The sequence below is a fragment of the Durio zibethinus genome, chromosome 13 (assembly GCF_047325235.1).
Source record: "Durio zibethinus cultivar Kanyao isolate XHJ-2024 chromosome 13, ASM4732523v1, whole genome shotgun sequence".
Taxonomy (NCBI): Eukaryota; Viridiplantae; Streptophyta; class Magnoliopsida; order Malvales; family Malvaceae; genus Durio; species Durio zibethinus.
Window position 1 is genome coordinate 7,027,362 of NC_143174.1, and position 19,058 is coordinate 7,046,419.

The 19,058-nt window shown below is 30.1% G+C and overlaps 2 protein-coding genes across 4 annotated transcripts; both read left to right on the forward strand.

Moving 5' to 3' along the window:
• Positions 1-4,184: 4,184 nt before the first annotated feature.
• LOC111304005 (uncharacterized) lies at positions 4,185-8,155 on the forward strand. Of its 3 annotated transcripts, none has more exons than XR_016327148.1 (7): positions 4,185-4,654; positions 5,156-5,347; positions 5,482-5,580; positions 5,674-5,790; positions 5,876-5,962; positions 6,469-7,261; positions 7,843-8,155. XR_016327148.1 is itself a non-coding variant. In XM_022900536.2 (7 exons), coding segments are annotated over exons 1-7 (1,290 nt in total). In that variant the 5' UTR covers positions 4,185-4,306; the 3' UTR covers positions 7,844-8,086. The 3 variants fall into 3 exon arrangements, 2 of the variants coding, with proteins under 2 accessions (XP_022756271.2, XP_089598955.1); XM_022900536.2 differs by having other exon boundaries at positions 6,469-6,914; positions 7,843-8,086; XM_089742829.1 differs by lacking the exon at positions 7,843-8,155 and having other exon boundaries at positions 5,437-5,580; positions 6,469-7,057.
• Positions 8,156-11,192: 3,037 nt separating this feature from the next.
• On the forward strand, positions 11,193-18,329 carry LOC149515290 (uncharacterized). The gene is made up of 6 exons (XM_089742409.1): positions 11,193-11,370; positions 12,306-12,379; positions 17,033-17,394; positions 17,513-17,725; positions 17,772-17,991; positions 18,051-18,329. Exons 1-6 carry the CDS (start codon positions 11,193-11,195, stop codon positions 18,327-18,329), a joined length of 1,326 nt encoding a protein of 441 aa, XP_089598535.1.
• The last annotated feature ends 729 nt before the right edge of the window (positions 18,330-19,058 follow it).

Genomic DNA, 19,058 nt, shown 5'->3' on the forward strand with positions numbered 1-19,058 from the left:
TATTAATTATTAATTATTGATTACAACTTCCTTCGTTCCATTTTATTTGTCCATTTTTTCTTTTTTGGATATCCTAGAACTTGTCATCTTTTCTTTTTCAACACTTAAATGTCTTACTTTTTTGTATTCTAATTCATAATTTTTTTTTCGCTTTTAGTCATTAGAAATTATGAAATTTCAAATTAATGAAAAATTAAATTTAATATTGTAAAGACTAAAGTCAAAACGATTTCCTTTAACTTTATGAAAGTCAATGGAGGACTAACATTAGAGACTAAAGAAGTAATATTTAATTAATAATATTAATTAATTTAATAAAAATAAAATTAATCATAACTAATTAATAAAATTTAATAAAAAGTTTTAGATTTTTCTTTTTTTCTCTTTTCTCTCTTCTTTCTTCCTTTTCTTTCCTTCCTTATTTCTTTCCTTTTTCCCTTTCTCTTTCTAAAAACCAAAAAACCAAAACCTCTCTATCTATAATCTCATCACCCTTACCGCCTATCATTGACCACCACTAACCAACGTTGATTTCTACCAAATTTTACCTACATGCTCATCTCAACTTCCTTGTCATCGATATCCACTTGGTTTTTTCAAAAACAACGTAGCAAAGCCTAGATTTAGCCTCTAAGCTCATAGTTTCCACTTTAAAAACCACCATCCTTTGTTGCTCCAAACCACTTGAAAATGAGATATTTCTCTTCCCTCACCTAACTCTTTTACCTTTTAGATATAACCCTCAAACCATCATTGGCATCTTTTGATCTCCTTCATTTTTCACTCTCTTTTGTTTTTTGGTTGGTTTTCTTTTAGGATGATGTTTATTGTCATTTGTGTTGATTTTCTAGCCATCAATAGTGGTTAGAGTAATGTCACTAATCAATTTTTTTAGTTTTGTACTAAGAGTTAAATGAAGATAACATATTTTTTGGGTTTTCCTAGTTCCATAGAATTGCAAATAATAGAGGAGAAGAAGCTTTGCAATTTCGATCAAACTTGGAATTGACTGGAGTTTTAGAATTTCCATTCTTTCTCATTTTTTGAATCAAATAAATAAAATAAGAGGGAATTGAAAAAAAACTGAATGGAAGTATGATTCCATTTAACCAAACATATTGTTAAAGATAAACACAATATACATTAATCATTTTAAAATAAAATATCCTAAAATGAAATAGTGAATATTGTCACTATTATTTAATAGCAAAAAGAATTTCTAACTAAATAGTTGAAGATGAAGTTATAAGTTTTGGAACAAGTTAAACAATTATATATATATATATGTATATATATATATATGCATACATATATATATATATATATGCGATGAGGTATCCATTTAAACTAATGCAAGTGTTTTACTCTTTTTTGACTTTTGCATGAATATTAAATCCGTAACACTTATACTTAGTCATTTTGATCCAAGGGTTAAAAAAGGATGTAATACTTAAATTGGTGTAAATGGATTCTTCCTTGTATATGTATATATATTTGAAATATGAATAAATTCAAACATAAATATAATAAGTTTGCTTTTAAAACTAGTATTATTTAAATTTGGTCAAATTATAAAATTAGTCCATTTAAAGAAAATTACTCAAGACAGCTAAGTGAATAATATCAGTATTCACTTTTTTAACATTTTCGAATATGCATATTTGAAACATTTTTAACCTTTTTCAAAAATGAATATGTAGAAAGGCTAAACTTTCAAAAATACAAATTTGATAAATTAAAAACTTTCCTAATATACATTTTCGAAAAAGGTTAAAGCTTTTCAGATATGTATATCATATGCCAAATAAATAATATATATAGATGTGCATTTTCAAAAATTATCTACATATCTAGAATTTTGTTTCCATAATGTGCCTTTTTTTTAAGTTCCACTTAAAATCACGACTCAAAATGCTTACTTGATCATTTTATCTATAATCTTTGTCGCAAAAGGTTTGTTTATACTTTCCACCTTCATTATCGGCATCCTCCAACATAAGAGAACTAATATCTAGTTTAGGTTTTATAAATGGAGAAAATAAAGTTTGATGTTTATGAGGTTAGGTTGAGAGAAAGACAATAAAGTGTGTGGCTAAAGAATTCAAAAGTAATTTTAACAAAAATAATTAGGTCATTTACTTTAGGATAATTTGGTAATAAAAAATTAATTTTTTATTGTAAAAAGTAAAAAGATAGCTGCATATAGAATTTCCCGCCATTAAAAGCTTATTTATATCCAAAACCTTGGCCATCCTTTTTCTACTCTCTCTTTACAAAATAAACCCTATTCACCAGTCTCTTTTCTCTAAAACAAAACCCTAGCCATTGCTAAAGGCAGATATAAAATCAGGCAGTAAGTTGTCTATGCACACCTCTAAAGATTGAAAAAAAAAAATTGAAAGAAAAAAATTTTCTTTGGACACTCCTAAAAATTTTCTCTAAACACCATTTTTGTCGATAAAATCGGTAAATTCATTAATAGTATTTTATATATATTATAAGTGGATATTCCAAAAAAAAAAATTCTAGATCAGTCACTGATAATCACTTTAACTTTTTTGCCTCAAGCTAATCACAATCCCCAGTTAAGCCACCTTTGAAAAATGCCCCATTTTGTTTTCCTTTACTCATTTCTTCCTTCGTTACCTTTTCCTAACCTCTAAGTCAAAAATCCAAAACCCTAAGATTTAAAACAATTTGTCTACTTTAGCTATCATTCCATCACTAATCTCGCTAAGAAAGCCTTCCAAGCTTTCCTTCTTTCTACCCCTAACCTTCTTGAAAGGAATTTGAAGTGGAATTAACAATAAAAAAACAAAGCAATCAAATCCTTCTAAGATCATACCGTGCTTTTTATCTTGTGATTTAAGAACCTTACAACCAATACTAAAAGCATATTCGGATCTAATTCTTATTTTCTGTCAACCATTTTATTCATCCAAATTTAACTCTAATTAAGATTTTCATATAGCAAGAACAAACTCAATGTCATAAATGTCAAATTCTAATGAAAAAAAAAAGTTCAAATATATTAAAATAAAAAGATATAATTAAAACAAAATAACATAAGAAAAAAATTAAATAAAACTTTACATGTTAAAAATAAATTAATTACCTTGAACACATCACTCGATCCCATGCCATTATTAGATTTCTCAACAAAAGTTTGATTGTTGATATCATTAAAGCTTTACTTGATATGAAGGATAGATAGATAAGTATTAAAAATTTGTTAATCTAATGTTTAAGCTACAAACTAAATTTTTTTTATGAATTTTAGCAATTAAATTAACAAGTTTCTGTCATCATCTCTTTTCATTCTTTTTACCTAACAAAACCTAAATGATGAACCATGATTGAAGCCTTACAATATATTCATGGTAAAAAGAAAATAAACCATTTTTAACGATTTTGAACTTTACTAAATCACTCCAATGGATAAACTAAAACTTGTAACAAGGTTATAATATTACAGTTATAACTAAAATCATGTTAAATTCATATTAATCTCTCAAACTGAGAAACCATTTGAGCAATTATATTTTTCATATACAAGTCATTATTATTCATTTGTTCATTCAAAGTTTAATGTACTTTCAAAATTAAAGAAAAAAGTTTTAAGTTGATAGTAGAGTAATTTACTTAGTATTTGCTTATTGCTATTGAATTCAAATACCACTTTATTTTTGGGTAAATATCATAATTGAGTAGATTCATCAATGTGTAATCAACTTATCGATTTACAAGAAATTTCTGAACACGACCCAATTAGTTATAGTCATTTAATAAAATAGTAAAAACTTGCAAAAAAAGGGGTTTTTTTTTCAAGCATAAAGATAATTGGAGCTTAAATTTTTAGGGGAGATGCATATATTAAAGAAACCAAATACTGATCGAATTAAAATGGTAAAATCTTGAAGTTCCCTCTTTCATATATATTTTTCTTCTTACACAAAAAAAAAGAACAGAAAAAGAAAGTTCTGATCCTTAGATTTTTTTGGTAAAAGAAATCTTTAAATTTGAAAACTTTTAATGGGAGCAAAAATATCAAAATTGTATGTTTACACTTGTCAAGTTCCTAAACGGCCAACAAGGCAATTTACTAACGTTCACCTTCCCCAAAGTCTCTTTATTTTCCCTCGCATATCAAAAACATTTGAAGTCCCATTTCATGGTGGCAAAATTCTTTCTAAAAATGGATCGAAAATCAAAATTTTTTTCAAATTTCAAATTATAATTTCACAGTAATTAACAAAATCAATCAAATCCTTATAATCAAAACGCTTCTCTTCTCCTTCGTCTGACCATGGAAGAAGCCGACTTAGCTGACTTGGCACCTCCATCTCTGGTCTCTCTTTCTCCTTTCTATCCTTGTCCTCGACGCCTTTCCATCAACTTTACCGAGCCAAGCCGGCCGGTTGTTTCTTCAGCTAGGCGGCTGGCTTGGGTTTCCCTCCGGGGGCGCCTCGTAGATGCCGAGGAAGCCAGCTCGGCTCGTGCTATAGGTGGCGGCTTCGGTCGAGAAGAGGCTGTGGCCTGGCAGCTCTTTAGCCCCATTGAAAGGTTCTTGATCGTGGCGGTGATCGGCGTGGTAACTGCCGAGTCTAAGAAGAATTGGCTGTTATGCCAACTCCAAAAATCGATCGAGCTAAGGGTTTGTTTTCTGCTTTCCTGTTTAAATATATTAGGGACTGTTTGGGTAATTACTTTTTAGTTTAGCTTTACCATGATGCAACATCAAATCAAAATTAAAGTATAATAATTCTCACGATCTGCAATCTTTGTGATCATTACTCAATTGGGTTTTCTTATTTATTAATCTATGGAGTTTTAATGTTCTACTAATTCAAATCATTTTGTTCTTAATCAAACGAGGTTTTAATTCCGTTATGTATGATTAAGAAAATATTTATATTGCTAAATGTATTATCGGTTACGATTATATTTGCTTAAGTTAATTGCCTTGTATCTATTGTTATTTAACACTTAAAATTCGAATTTAGAGGTCTTGGACTCAGAATATTTGGAACTCAAAGTGTATATAAAAAATTCCCCTCTCCTGTTGAGTTTTGAAAATTCAAACTTTTTATGAGTAATTTGTGTGCAGAATTCTCCCCAACCAAACTGATTTAATTTTATATAAATGGGTTTACAGGATCAGGTGCTTTCAAGCATGCAGCAGAAGGTAGACAATCTCTGTGAACAGCTGAATAATGCTGAGGGGAAGCAGGGAACGGGGGCCATAACAAAAGTAGAATCACCATTGAATGAAACTTTTGTTTCTGGGAGTGATAAGTTTGTTGATTGTGGTTGTTGGATTTGCTATCAACATCGTGAACAATTTGAAGTAAGAACCCGGTTTATGACAGTTGCAATTATCTTATTTGGTCACCTGATTGAACTGATTTTGTTTTCCCTTGTTTATTGATGTATCATGGTAACTCTACTATGAAAACTTCTGATGGGGATGAGATGCTCCAGTGTAAAATGGCATTGTCAAATGAGACAGAACAAGAGGAGCGCCGCATGTCTGATTTGTCAGACTGGGCTTCAAGTGTCACATCTGCATCTGAAATCCAGGTTATGTCTTGTTTAGTGCCGAAATCCGATTTCTTATCAATGGCAAATAGTTTCAAGTTTTCTTTAGTTTGATGTTGTGCGTACTTCTTGCAGTTGAACAACCTTGCAATAGAACAAGATATCTTCAATCTTAAGGAGTCCAAAGAGAAGGATGCAATCATAAGTCAACTAAACACTTTTGTTCAGTCATCCAATATGGCTAGTTCAAAGGTAATGTTTCATTTGTGTTCACCTTTTTGGCTTGCTATACTTTGTCCTTCAGTTACTTTTGAGTGTAAACTTTTCCTGATAACAGAGGATATTGGAGTTGGAGGACATTATACGCAGGAAGAACACAATAATTACAAGATTAAAGGAGGACATGGGGGTTCTAGAACAAAAGGTGAGTTGTTCTTAGCAGCTTTATTTTTTAAAATTTAGGAAATAAAGTTAAAAACTAAGCTGATCTGAGAAGATATCCAGCAATCTACTTTTTCCATTTGTTTCTTTTAACCAGGGCAATTCTTTCTTTCATCAAGTTGTATAGAACATGTGATCAACGATATAGATTTATCATTTGATAAAGATATCTAATTATCCATTTTGGTGCATAAAATGGGAATTCTGTTAATCAGTTGTTTAATGCATGGGAAGAAAAGATACATGGGCGATTGTGAATTTTCAGAAAAAATATGCAAAAATTATGACCTGTCTTTGTCGTATTCATGTATGATTGATGTCATAATGGATTATTTGCAACAATTTCTAGTTTAAGTATAGTTTGAATTGATGACTTTCCTGTACAATTGATATATTAGTGGCGTATATGCAATAAATTTCTGAATATGATTAATATGGTATCCATGGTTGCGGTATCCTAGATCCAATCATACATATATATACATACAGGTTGTCCACCTGACGAGGCTTCAGAGACCTTCCTCCTCTACCTCAAGTTCAAACTATTGGCAAATTCCAGTCATGACAGATAACGTCATTTATGACATGGATAACACTACTAGCCCTTCCTCATCTGATTCAGATTGCTCACCAAAGAACCGTCCACAAGCTCCAGTTCCCAAAATTGAGGAAGTTAATTTCCGGAATGGTGACTTTGCTTTAAAGAGAGAGCAGAAATCAGCACCTGCAAAAGTTTCAAGCTCTTTTACGAGACAAACTGAGTGGCATTCAATGTCTGGATCAGGTACTCCATTCAAAGACATATCAATGAATCACAAGTCTCATACACATTCTTCAAGGCAAAGGCAAGTATCGGTTAGTCGAGATTCAAAGAGAATGAAGAAGCAAACTCAAAGCGCATGGAAAGATTCGACCCCAAATAAGAGATGGGCTTAGTAAGTGCTTAACAATTTGATGGTTTAATACCAGTTAATTGCAGTTTGACATTCTGGATTAAACCCAAGCCCAGCTTGGTACCTGGATTGGTCAACCTGGTGATTCAGCCACCAACTAGGACCAGGCTTCACTATATATTCATTTGACCCGATCAAGTATCAGGCTAATAATTGATGTTGCCTTTCCCTACACTTTTCATCCTTGGCATTGTTGCGGGCAACAAAGAAAACAAACCGAGGGTGAATTGGAAATTTAGAATGCATGAGCAATGGATAAGAGATGCATTTTTCTTCATTGTGAAAAGATGAAAAGTGATGTGGTAAAAGTAAAAATGAATATGTAAAAGGTAAGTGATATAATTTTCTCATAAAATAAAATATTAATATTTGAATGGAGATATCCAGTATTTTTTAAGTAGTGGATGGTATCTTCTCCTAGTTGCTAAATCCTTTATAAGTATTTTTACCTAGCTTGCTTTACTTGATTTTGTTAAGGATTTTTAAAGAGAACATTTCTTGTTTGAAAAAACTTTCTGTTATGTAGATACAGTTACAGTTATGTTCTTGATACTTTTATTTTTGATAAATTTATTATTATATCTTAATGTTGCCATAATTTTATTCAAATATTGAAAAGAATTTCCCAATCTGGGACTTAAAACTATGGTTTCAAATAGTAATAATTTGATCACAAAATTAATAGTGGATTATTAATTATTGAAAGCATATGATTTTCTTATAATTCCAGTATTTCTATGACTGCTAAGTGTTTGTTTTAGTGATTAGTAGAAATTGGCCAAATGGATGAGCTTCAGAACTTTTTGGCCATGTTTCTGTTTTCATTGCAGTCAAAGAAATCAAAATTTTGTGTTTCTTTTCTTATGACTTTTGTCCTCTTATAACACATTTTCTGTACTTTTTCTTTTAGGTTGCTCATGCAATGCATCTGTAGAGGATATATGCTGCAAAAGATTTTGCAGTTTGAAGATGGGTATATCTTAAGAGTTTGTTTAATGGATGGTTATTCTCATACAAAAATGTAGTTATGCAATTATTCTATGATCCTGTTAGATTTTAAGTATTTTAGAACCATATATAGCATTTCTGAATTGGGTGCAGAGTTATGTTTGGAGAAAATTAAATGAAATAAAATGTTGTTGAAAATTTTCCTATGTTTCATGTGATAATAGAATGCTTCATGCATTGTATGTTCATTATTAAAAAAAGGTAACTTTGTAACATCTCACATGTTTCTGCTGCTGGATTGCTTAATGTGGTGATCACAGTTGCATTTCATACTTATTTTTCCATTGGAAAATTACCATGTCAAAGTCAAAGATAGTGTATTGTCAAAGTTCAACGTAAAACACTGCTATGAGCTTTGCTGATTGATACGGCTGAGTTTCCAAAATAGCATTTGGTACAAAAGATACTTTTAAGAAATTATTTATGCTCCTTTCTTTGATGATTATCATTTTTGTGAATCGCACCTACCTATATCTTCCATCATTTGCTTTTCTTTCTTCAGATGTTGATTTAGGATCTTATCTTCTTTCAACCATTAAGACACCAGACTCAAGTTATTAGTAGTTTTTACCCCTTTCACCTCGAACTGATCAACCAGTCCAAGTTCACGTTTATATAAAACTCCATTTTCTCTCGTATAGCCTAGTTAAAAGTCAAAGATTTACACCTTGCTGTTTGCTTTATAAAAACAAAATTTGCACCTTGCATCTCTTGAAAGGCACTTCGGCTTCTTTTACTAGATCTGACATAACCTTAAACATTAGTTTAATTTGCATTGTTGCAGATAAGTAAGAGATGAAAAGAAAACTAAACTGTAGTGACTTGGTCTTGAAAGATATTGAAGGAAATAAGATTGTTAAGTTGATTTGGACTAAAGTCAATGTTCATGTGATTGTTCATAGACCTTTTATTGTCAAGCTCATGGACCCATAGATGGGAAAAAGGGGGCAAAGCCACCCCACCTGCACCAGACCAGTCTCACGATCATGAGATATTCATGACATTTGATGCAAAGACTCTTCATCAATGGCATCAAAGGAAAGCTAAATTTGAATTTGGAGTAAAAGCCAACTTTTTTTTTTAATATAATAAAAACCATCTATTGAGAATTGATTGTGCTATATAAAATTTGGTGGGCCCACTCAATTCTATAATTGTGGATTAAATAATACAAACCACAGACAAAAAATAAAACATTATTGTAAATGGTTGTAGATCTCTGTATTTTGTTTGTTTCTTTCACGTTAATCGATCATAAAATATAAAAATTATTATATTATAATTCCAACGAATACATTAAATATTTATATATTTTGATTTTTGTCAATCTTATATATTATTTTTATTAAAATTTTAAATCGTGTTATTTTTATTTTTCTTTTATTATTTTGTATCATATTATTATATTATGTTTAAAATTATTAAATTTTCTTAAAGCCAATCAATTTATTTAATTAATAAGATATATGAAAATAAAATAAAAATTAAAAAAACATAAACCAGTATTATTAGAATTTAGTAAGAGAGAATAAAATAATATTATTAAAATCATTTTCTTATATATATTAAGAAAAACTTTGCAAGTAAAATTGATTTTGTTTTTACCCTTTTTATTTTCATATTTTTTCCTTTTATCCCACTACGCGGATCTCACAAGGCTAGTGTCATTACACACAACTTGATACAATTTATTTATAAAGCTATTTTTTTATAATTTTTATGTAATTATATAAGATTTAAGGAAATGAAATGTGAATCTATTAAATTAAACTTTTCAAAGAAGAGGTTTATTTCAAAAGGAAATTTATTTGTTAAAACTCATTCTCAAAAGTTTTTCCTATGTTAAAGTTCATTATGCCATAACATATACCACATAGGAAACTGTCTCATTGATATTTTTAAAACTTAACTACTTCTAATATTATTGTTTTATTTTAATTTTATTAATCCAAATAAAATGTTTTGCTTTTCTACTTAAGTTTATTTATTCTCATATGGTATATTCATTATTTTATATATCAAAAGTATGCTTTCCTACATTAGGATGGATTTAGTAATTACTAATATTTCAACCATATTTTTCATTTTCTTTTCTACTTTGTGTATCTTTTTTCTTAAATAAATTTACTTTATGTATCTTATGTTCTAATGCAAATGTTAAGCATGATATTTTGTTTAAAAAAATGTTTCAAGAAAAAATTTCATTAATTCCGTTCATAGTGGTAACATGAATATAATTTTTTGAAATTCATTATAAGTCTATATATACATATGTAAAAGAAAGATTTTGGGCCTTCATTTGTTTGACTTTGATATGTGAAAAGTTATTAATTAGTCATCTAGCATTTTTTTTAAAACTTTCCATTTTTCTAATCTTTTAAATATTTAAAATATAAAAGTATTATTTATATCTATAACTTATAATTATAAATAAAAGTTATCTGCTTCTTCAATTTGAAGGGACAGATAAGCATAGTAAATAAAAAAATTAAGGGGTAATGTTGGAAAAGGTTTGCTCCAGAAGCTTCTTCTCCTAAGTTTTAAGAGATAAGCTTTTTTGGATTGAGGAAAAAAAGTTTTCTTTAGAAGACAACCGAAAAAATTAAAAGAAAGAATGAAGAGGAAAAAGAGAAAAAGAAAGCTTAGGTTTTTTGTTGCTTCCCATTATGATGGCTCATTTCTAGGTTTTTTAAAAAATGTTGTCTTTAAGGTCCAAAATGGTATCTACTCTTTCTTTTAAGTGAGGAAAAGGCTGAGGAAAAGGCACTGTTGATATAATTAGGTATATGATAGATCATGATGTAGTTGATGTGTATATAGTACATGGTATAGTTGAAGCTATTTTAGCTCTTAAGCTATTAATAAAACTTGAAGTGAAAGATGTAGCTGAGGTAGTAAGGAATGAAATGGTAGAAAATCAAGATGTAATTGAGGCAGTAGGGAATAAAGGGATAGGAAATAAAGATGTAGTGAGGCAACAAGGATAGAAATTGAAGATGTATTTGAGACAGAAAATAAAAATGTATCTTATGTAGCAAACATAGGAAATGAAGATGCAGTTGAAGTAGAAGTTGAAGATGTAAGTGATAGAAATAATAGTGAATGAGAAGATCATACTTTGTACAAATTCAGCATTTTAGTGGTAATAATGATGAAGAAATAGTTGTTACTAAATCTAAACTAAAAGTTATGTTAGAAAAGGGTAAATGTAGGACAAATTGAGTGGATAAAAAAGTACAAATTAGTGTGAAAATGGTTAGGAATGGAGTTGATAATAACAAAAAAATAGAACCAGATTCAACCTCACTAGTTGAAGGCAATATTGGTGATATTGATGAGGGAAAGCAGAGTCAATGCTATGATTTTGATAAGTACGGTGAGCCTTCTAGTGATGAGAAAAAAATGATTGATGATGCAACTAAGATGAGAAGTAAGTTTCTAATATACGATCCCAATGTAGAGACCTTTTACATTTAACTAGGCATGTTGTTTGAGAATTCAAGATGATTTTAATATGCTATGTCATTACTTTCTATTAGGATAAATAAGGATATCATTTGGGCTAAGAATCATAAGAGTTTTGTTTGAGGTAAGTGCATCGTAAAACAATATCTTTGAGTAATCTATGCGGCTTATGACAAAAAGTTACAATCATTTCAAGTGAAGACTTACAATAACACTCATGAATACAATAAGATTTTTAAAAACCCAAAAATGAGTCAAGTTGTTTTGACTAAGTTGTACATAAATAGATTTATAAAAGATCTTTTTATTAAGAATGTAAAAGTGTAGGAATTAGTTAGGAAAGAATTTGATACAAAGGTCAATATTAGCATGAGAAGAAAGGCTAAAAAAGATATGGCTGATAAAGTGGTTAGCAATTATAAGGATGAGTTTAGATTATACCGATGTAATCAGGGAAACTAATAAAGGTAGCACAGTGAAGATACAAGTTCTTAGGCCATTGCCAATGTTTCCACCTATATTTCAAAAGTATTATATATGTTTTGGGCTATTTAAAAAAGGTTTGGAGAGTGGTTGTAGGTTTTTTATAGGATTAGATTATTGTTGGCTAAAATGCTTGACGAAAGGTGAGTTGCTATGTACTATTGATAAAGATGGAAGCATTCAAAATTTTCAGTGGCTTAGGCTTAGTGGAAGTGGAATGTATAGTTTCATGAAAATAATGTCTTGAATTGTTGAAATTAGACATCATGTCTTTGGAAAATGGAATAGGCTAGACAATACAGATTAATCAAAGGTAAATATTTAAATACTAATTTAAATTAAATTATGTACTTAAGACTTAAACTTATTACTAATTAGTTTCATATCACTTGTAGGGCTTTAACAATGCTATTGTAGAGTTGCTTCCAAATGCTGAGCCCATATTTTATGCTAAACATGTATATGTGAATTGGGCTAAAAGGAGATATAGGGTGAGTAGATGAAACAGACTTTTTGGATAATTGCTAAGTCATTAACAGTTAGAGAATTTGAAAAAAAATGAACAAATTACATAAAAAGGATGATACTGTAGTTGTTGACATACAAAAGCCCTATCTCAGCAATGGTGCAAAGCATTCTTCAACATAGACTCTAGATATGAATTGGTTGACAACAACTTATGTGAAACATTCAATGAGATATTACTAGATGTAAGGAAGAAAATGATTTCTTATTTTAAGGACATGAAAAGGACTCTGATGGTAAGAATTAAGAATAAAAAAAAATGTTTTAAGTGGAGTGTGTGATTAGTCCTAACATCGTAAAAGTCTTAGAAAAAATGCATCTATAGTATCATAATGTATAGTTACATTTAATGGTGATAGTGGATATGAAATAGATTTGGGTTTAGATAGGTTCATTGTCTAGCTTAGTGAAAAGACATGTAGTTGTAGAATGTATCAACTTTTTAGTATCCTTTGTGCATATGCCATATGTGTAATTAAAGATCTAGATAGAAATGTTAAAGAATATGTGTCTAGTTGGTACCATAAAAAAGTCTATCTGTAAACTTATAGTAATGCTTTACAACTTATGTTAGGAGAAATGATTAGGCCAAACCAAGGATAGAAAGAAAGGTTATGGCCCCAGAGTTTAGAAAGATACCAGGTAGGCTTAAAACCAATAAAAAAAAGATCATGATGAGCCTAAAAAAAATAAGTCCAACAATATAAATCTGTCGAGGAAAGATGTGATAATGATATGTAAATTATATCATTAACTAGGCCACAACAAAAAAGGATATTTCGTGGAAAGCAAAGAGATAATTTTAAATTATTTTATTTTTGTTTATTATTATAAACATTATTCTATTGTAGATTTTACTATTAAATATATAAACCCTAAATCATCAACTCAATTTTATTTTTCTTTCCATGACAACAAGATTCTCATGTGCTCAAATCTAGAGACTAGAACATGAATCAAGGTGCATCAAATATATGAAATACAATCGTAGATCCTATTAAAGCATTGCATCTAGATCTGGTTTGGCATCTGCATTTGCTTCACTTAATATATTTAATTTTGCATCTGTAACTGCAATTGCAACTGCTTCTGCATCTGTACATGTTTCAAATTTAGTTTCAAATTTAGTTTCAAATTCAATCAATGTTATTGCTATTGTTGCCATTGAAAATGAAAAACTTAAGTCCAAAAGGCCAACAACATCTAGTGAAAGATGTTTTATAGATGACGATGGATGACTTTATAAGATGACTAGTGAAAAAATGATAGCACCAAAATATATATTTTTTATATGTCAAACAGTTCTAAAATTTAAAAACTTTGGATGATTTTTAATGTTTTTCATGTTGTTTTCATGGTCTTAGGTTTTTTAAGCTCAAAACTTCATTTGCATGCAAGCTATGCATTCAAGCATGCAAAAGGCATATTTGGCCCAATAATTGAGGCTCAATGTTGCTCATCATAATCTATATTCATGCATATTTAAGTTCACTTAGACTCTATGATAGTCAACCATATAAGAAAAAAGAAGAAGTTGCAAGACCATAGACTCTACAAACTCAATCTATTTTTTCAAAAAAGATTTTATCAAAGAAGGACTCATTTGCTTAGCATTAAAAAATTTTAAAACACGAAGAACTCTCCTTTATTTGGCTGAAAGTGGTTGTGCTTATTATGGACTCTTTAGCTTACTCAATGAAGAGTTTTGATAAAGCAAGAGATGTGCAAGATAATTATCAAGATAATTGATGAAAAATCAAATTATTCTTCAAATCTCAAGCCTTACTTGAATCCAAGAGTGGAGATTCGATCAAGATTGCTTCAAGACATGATGAAGAGCCAAGATTGCACCATCAAGACCCTATTCGACCAAGCATGCTCAAGCTTGAAGAAGTTCTATTCAACTATGACTCTTAAGAAAATGAAGATAAACTTATCACTTAGAATTTGAATTTGAAAATACAACTTTTAATTCCCACCCTTTGGCCAAATCCCACTCTATAAATAGAGAGGTCATTCAACTCATTCTATCATCCCACTCTTCATTTTTTTTTCTCTTTTTTAGTTTTTAATTTTTAATTATTTAGTTGAGTTATTGGTTGAAGTGACATATTTGTTAATAAACTATAATTCTTTTATTTTCTTTAAGTTCTTTTAATTCAAGAAGCATTTTATTCAAAGATTTTTCTTTTCTTGTTTTTAAGATCCAAATCTTGTTTTCTTGTTTTCTTTAAATTCAACTAAAACAATTTTTATTTTTAAAATCTAAATCCTTTTATTTACATTGCAAGATTTGGCTATTAAACATTTTCTTGTTCTTTAAATTCTTACCTGCAATCTTAATTCTCTTCAAAGCAAATTGACATTCTTAAAATTTATTTTGTATAATTTTTGACTTTAAGGATGTCTGTAGTGTTATTTAGTTTTATTGATTTAAGGTGTTGCTTTAGGACAAGCAAAAATTCAAGTGTGAGTATGTGATAGCACCAAAATATATAGAGTTTTTACATGTCAAAATGGTGCTAAAATTAAAAATTTTTAGTGCTTTTCATGTTCGTTTTCACAGCTTTAGGTTTTTAAAGCTCAAGACTTGATTTTCATGCAAGCCATGCATGTACACATGTAATGAGCATATTCAACCTAATAATGAAAGCTCAATACCATCAATCTTGATTGATATTCATGCAATTTCAAGTTTACTTAGACTCTATCGTATTCGACCATGCAAAAGAGAAGGAGAAGTTGTAAGACCATAGACTCTACAAGCTTAATCCATTTAGCTAAAGAAGATTTTATCCAATAAGAACTTTTTTACTTAGCATTGAAGAATTTTAAGATATCAAGAACTCTCTTCTATTCGGCCAAGAGTGGATGTGCTCAAAATGAACTCTTTAGATCATCCAATGAAATTTTTTTTTATAAAGTAAGAGATGTGCAAGATAATTATCAAGATAATTAATGAAAAATCAAATTATTCTTGAAATCTCAAGTCTTAATCGAATCCAAGAGTAAAAATATGATTAAGATTGCTTCAAGATATGATGATGGGCCAAAATTATACCATCAAAACCCCATTCGGCCAAGTATGCTCAAGCATGAAGAAGTCATATTCAACTATAACTCTTGAAAAGATGCTTATTTGTATAAATTAAAATATTTAGATTTGAATTGAATAACAACCCAAACATTTAATACAAATTGAGCATTTAGCCCAAAAAATAAATCCAAAGTTATTTTTTTTACAATTAAAAAGGTATCATGATATCACATAACACTCATATGGTTGGATTAATAAATTGTTCAAGGCTCGAGCTATTCGTCCAAACTTGATAGCCTGTTTAAGTTTTGAGAGGATTTGGACAAAAAATTAAAGCTCGTTAAACAAGCTTTAATTTTTAGGTCCGTTTAAATTTTAGGTTGGGTCTTAGACAAAAAATTTAAAACCCGAACCTAGCTTGGTTCGACTTGAATTCACATATATATTTTTAATTTTTATATCTATGTGAATTATGTATAAATTAATTCATATATATCATAAAAACAAAAATTTTATATATTTTATTTAACTTAATTTTTACTTTTATATAATTTTTATTTTTAATTTTTATATATATGTGAATTGAATATAATCCCATTAAACTTAATTTAATCTTTTTTTTAATTTTTTAATATATAAATTAAGGTTAATGAATGGGTTTGAGTTTTAATTTAGGTCGAGTTTGAAAAAATTTTGATATCCAAAATTTTAGGCCGGATTGAGTCTGAACAAACGTATAAACTATTAATATCAAATATAAACCCAACTCAAACTTAGCTCAACCCGACCCATGAACACCTCTAGGTATGGGTAATTTGTTGTGTTAATTAGATATTCTATTTCCAAATTAATAATATTGTTATGAATTATAATTAAAATTCAAAAATTTGGATGAAATTTACTCATATTAAAAAAAATCATTGTATTGTAGGAAACAAATACTCATTCTGTCACAAATTATTTAAATCTTATTGATTTTCACAAAATTTAAGAAAAAATTATTGTATATTGTAGGAAACAAATATTTATTCCGTCATAAATTGTTTAAGTTTTATTGATTTTCATAAAATTTAAGAAAAACATTTGATTTTAATATATTTAATATTAAAATTTAAAATTATTTTATGATATTATTTTTAATGTGAAAAATAAAAAATTTTATATAAAACAATAATTTTAAAATATAATAAAATAAAAATTTTAAAGGTTCAAAAAAATTATATAATTCTAAGACATTCAAAATATGAAAAAAAAAAAAAAAGACATGAAGGAAATAATATAAAAAAGATGTGAACACTTTTCTTTCTTAAAAAAATATGTGAGCACATTTACTTATTCAGTTATTTGTATTTCCCAAAAAAAAAAAAAAAAAGGGAGATTTATCTATCTTTTTTTTTCCTTGCCAGTTCTAAAGTTCTAACTTCAGCCGTACGTCACGTTATTTATCACTTTATTTATTTTTAGTGTGCACAGAAGGTCTATCAGCGGTTCTGTCTAAAGCACAATAAGAAGGGAAACTAAATGGATTACAAGCTAGTCATAATGGGCCCAGGATTACTCACTTGTTATTCGTAAATGATAGTTTGTTATTCATGAAAGCAAACCAGAGGAATGTGAAAGGGTGAGGGACATGCTAAAGATGGATGAAGAAAGTTCTAGGCAAAAGATAAACTATGACAAATTTGGGCTATATTTTTGTAAGAATACGAGCGCAGACAGACATGACACACTGAAAGGCATTTTTGGCATACAAGCCCCCAACAACCTAGAAAAGTACTTACGACTTCCAATGTTAATTAGGAAGGGGAAAAAGCGAGCCTTTAGAACCACACTAGACAAGATGAAGAAGAGAGTGATAAGTTGGAACCAGACATACATTTTGGCAGGAGGGAAGGAAATATTCATCAAAGTTGTATTGCAGTCTGTCTTCATAGACGATATCATGTTTCATTTTTCCTAAAGGGTTGTGCCATGAACTTAATATGACAATGAGTAGCTATTGAGGGAAGAATGGAAGGGTGGGGAAATGGATTCATTGGCTTGCATGGTGGAAACTGTGTAGAGGCAAGGAAATTGGTGGCATGGGGTTTAGGAAGATGGAACATTTTAATATAGCTTTACTGGCTAAACAGGTGTGGCGCCTCATTCATAATACCTCAACACTGGTGTACAAAGCGCTATTTGTAAAGGGAGAGAGCTTCTTGTACGTGGAATCCGGGGGAAAGTTGGAAATGGGACAAAGATTAGAGTATGGAAGTATCCATAGGTATCGAAGGTTGATTGTTTTATTCCAGCTGCTAATGAGACTGCCATTTCTATAGATATGAAAGTGCAAGAATTGTTCGCCGATGGTACCAACCAATGGACATCCAAAAGGTGGAAAGCTATCACACAAAAAAGAGAACCTACACGGTCAAAAGCAGCTACCAGGCCCTACAAGCAGAATGGCAATTAGGATTGACAGACGTGACATCTATCACTGTCGCTAACAATGAACAAGGGGGAAGTTTTTGGGGAAAATATGGACACTCAAAATCCCAAGTAGAATACGGTTTTTTGCATAGAGAGTGTCTCATTAAATACTCCCAATTTATGCTAAGCTGAAAGAGAGGAAGCCGATGGATATGGCGACCTATCCAAGATGTAAGCAAGAGGAGGAAACGGTCATCCACGCATTTGTCAAATATGATCGTTCATCAAAGGTGTGGAAGGAGATTGGAATAGGTGATGTGGTAGACGAACAGCAGTGGCAGAATGCTTGGAATTGGATATCGTCTGTAATAAGGAGGATGGAACCTACAAATATGGATATAGTTATCACTACAGCATGGGCTCTGTGGCATAGCAGAAATGAAGAGGTTATTAATCACAAGGTCTAGAACCACTAGGAAATTGTTAAATATGCCAGGGATTACATACAGGAGTGCAAAAAAACGCAAGAAATGGTGAAGAATAAAGTCCAAGAGAGCAAACAATTTAGAGAGCACCAATAGAAAATATAATCAAGCTGAATTTCAATGGGGCATTGAACAACGCTAATAGGCTTAGGGGAGTAGGGGTATTAGCCAGGGACCACAATAAAGAGGCAATAGGGGCATTATGCAAGCAGGTGAGAAGTGACTGAGATTCAGTCATCATTAAGGCAATAATAGTAGCTGAAGCAGTGAAATTGGCAACCGATATGAGATTTAATAGGATTGAGATCGAAGGTGATACACTCAGGGTGATATAATAGATACGAAAGTTTGAACAAAATCTATTCCCTTGAGCATTCTGCTAAGGAAGATCCAACTGAGCCTTAAAAAGATGAAAATCTAGAAATGTAATCATGTGCTTCGAGAAGAAAACAAGTTGACCCATTTACTAACCAAAAGGCTCTTTGCCAGAGTGACACCCAGTACTGAGCGGAGGAGTGTCCGCTTTTTATTCAAGAAGTTGGAGAACAAGAGAAGTTTAGTTTGAAGTAATGATATCTTTACTTTTGTTTAAAAAGGAAGACGTCAGCCGTTCGTCACATCTCGTAACGTCATTACCTTGGATAATTTACAATCATCGGAGCGCGTCAAAACAGGAACCAATAGTCGCAAAGACCTTGCACAAGAATCATG

What these genes read in the sequence shown, in the direction of transcription:
- LOC111304005 (XM_089742829.1), top strand. Translation starts at nt 4,307, where the DNA reads ATGGAAGAAGCCGACTTAGCTGACTTGGCACCTCCATCTCTGGTCTCT. An exon ending in AACATCGTGAACAATTTGAA is followed by an intron (nt 5,348 to 5,436) that starts GTAAGAACCCGG and finishes TTGATGTATCAT; the next exon opens with GGTAACTCTACTATGAAAAC. An exon ending in CCAATATGGCTAGTTCAAAG is followed by an intron (nt 5,791 to 5,875) that starts GTAATGTTTCAT and finishes TCCTGATAACAG; the next exon opens with AGGATATTGGAGTTGGAGGA.
- LOC149515290 (XM_089742409.1), top strand. Translation starts at nt 11,193, where the DNA reads ATGGTTAGGAATGGAGTTGATAATAACAAAAAAATAGAACCAGATTCA. An exon ending in GTCTTCATAGACGATATCAT is followed by an intron (nt 17,395 to 17,512) that starts GTTTCATTTTTC and finishes GAAACTGTGTAG; the next exon opens with AGGCAAGGAAATTGGTGGCA. An exon ending in AGTATCCATAGGTATCGAAG is followed by an intron (nt 17,726 to 17,771) that starts GTTGATTGTTTT and finishes CCATTTCTATAG; the next exon opens with ATATGAAAGTGCAAGAATTG.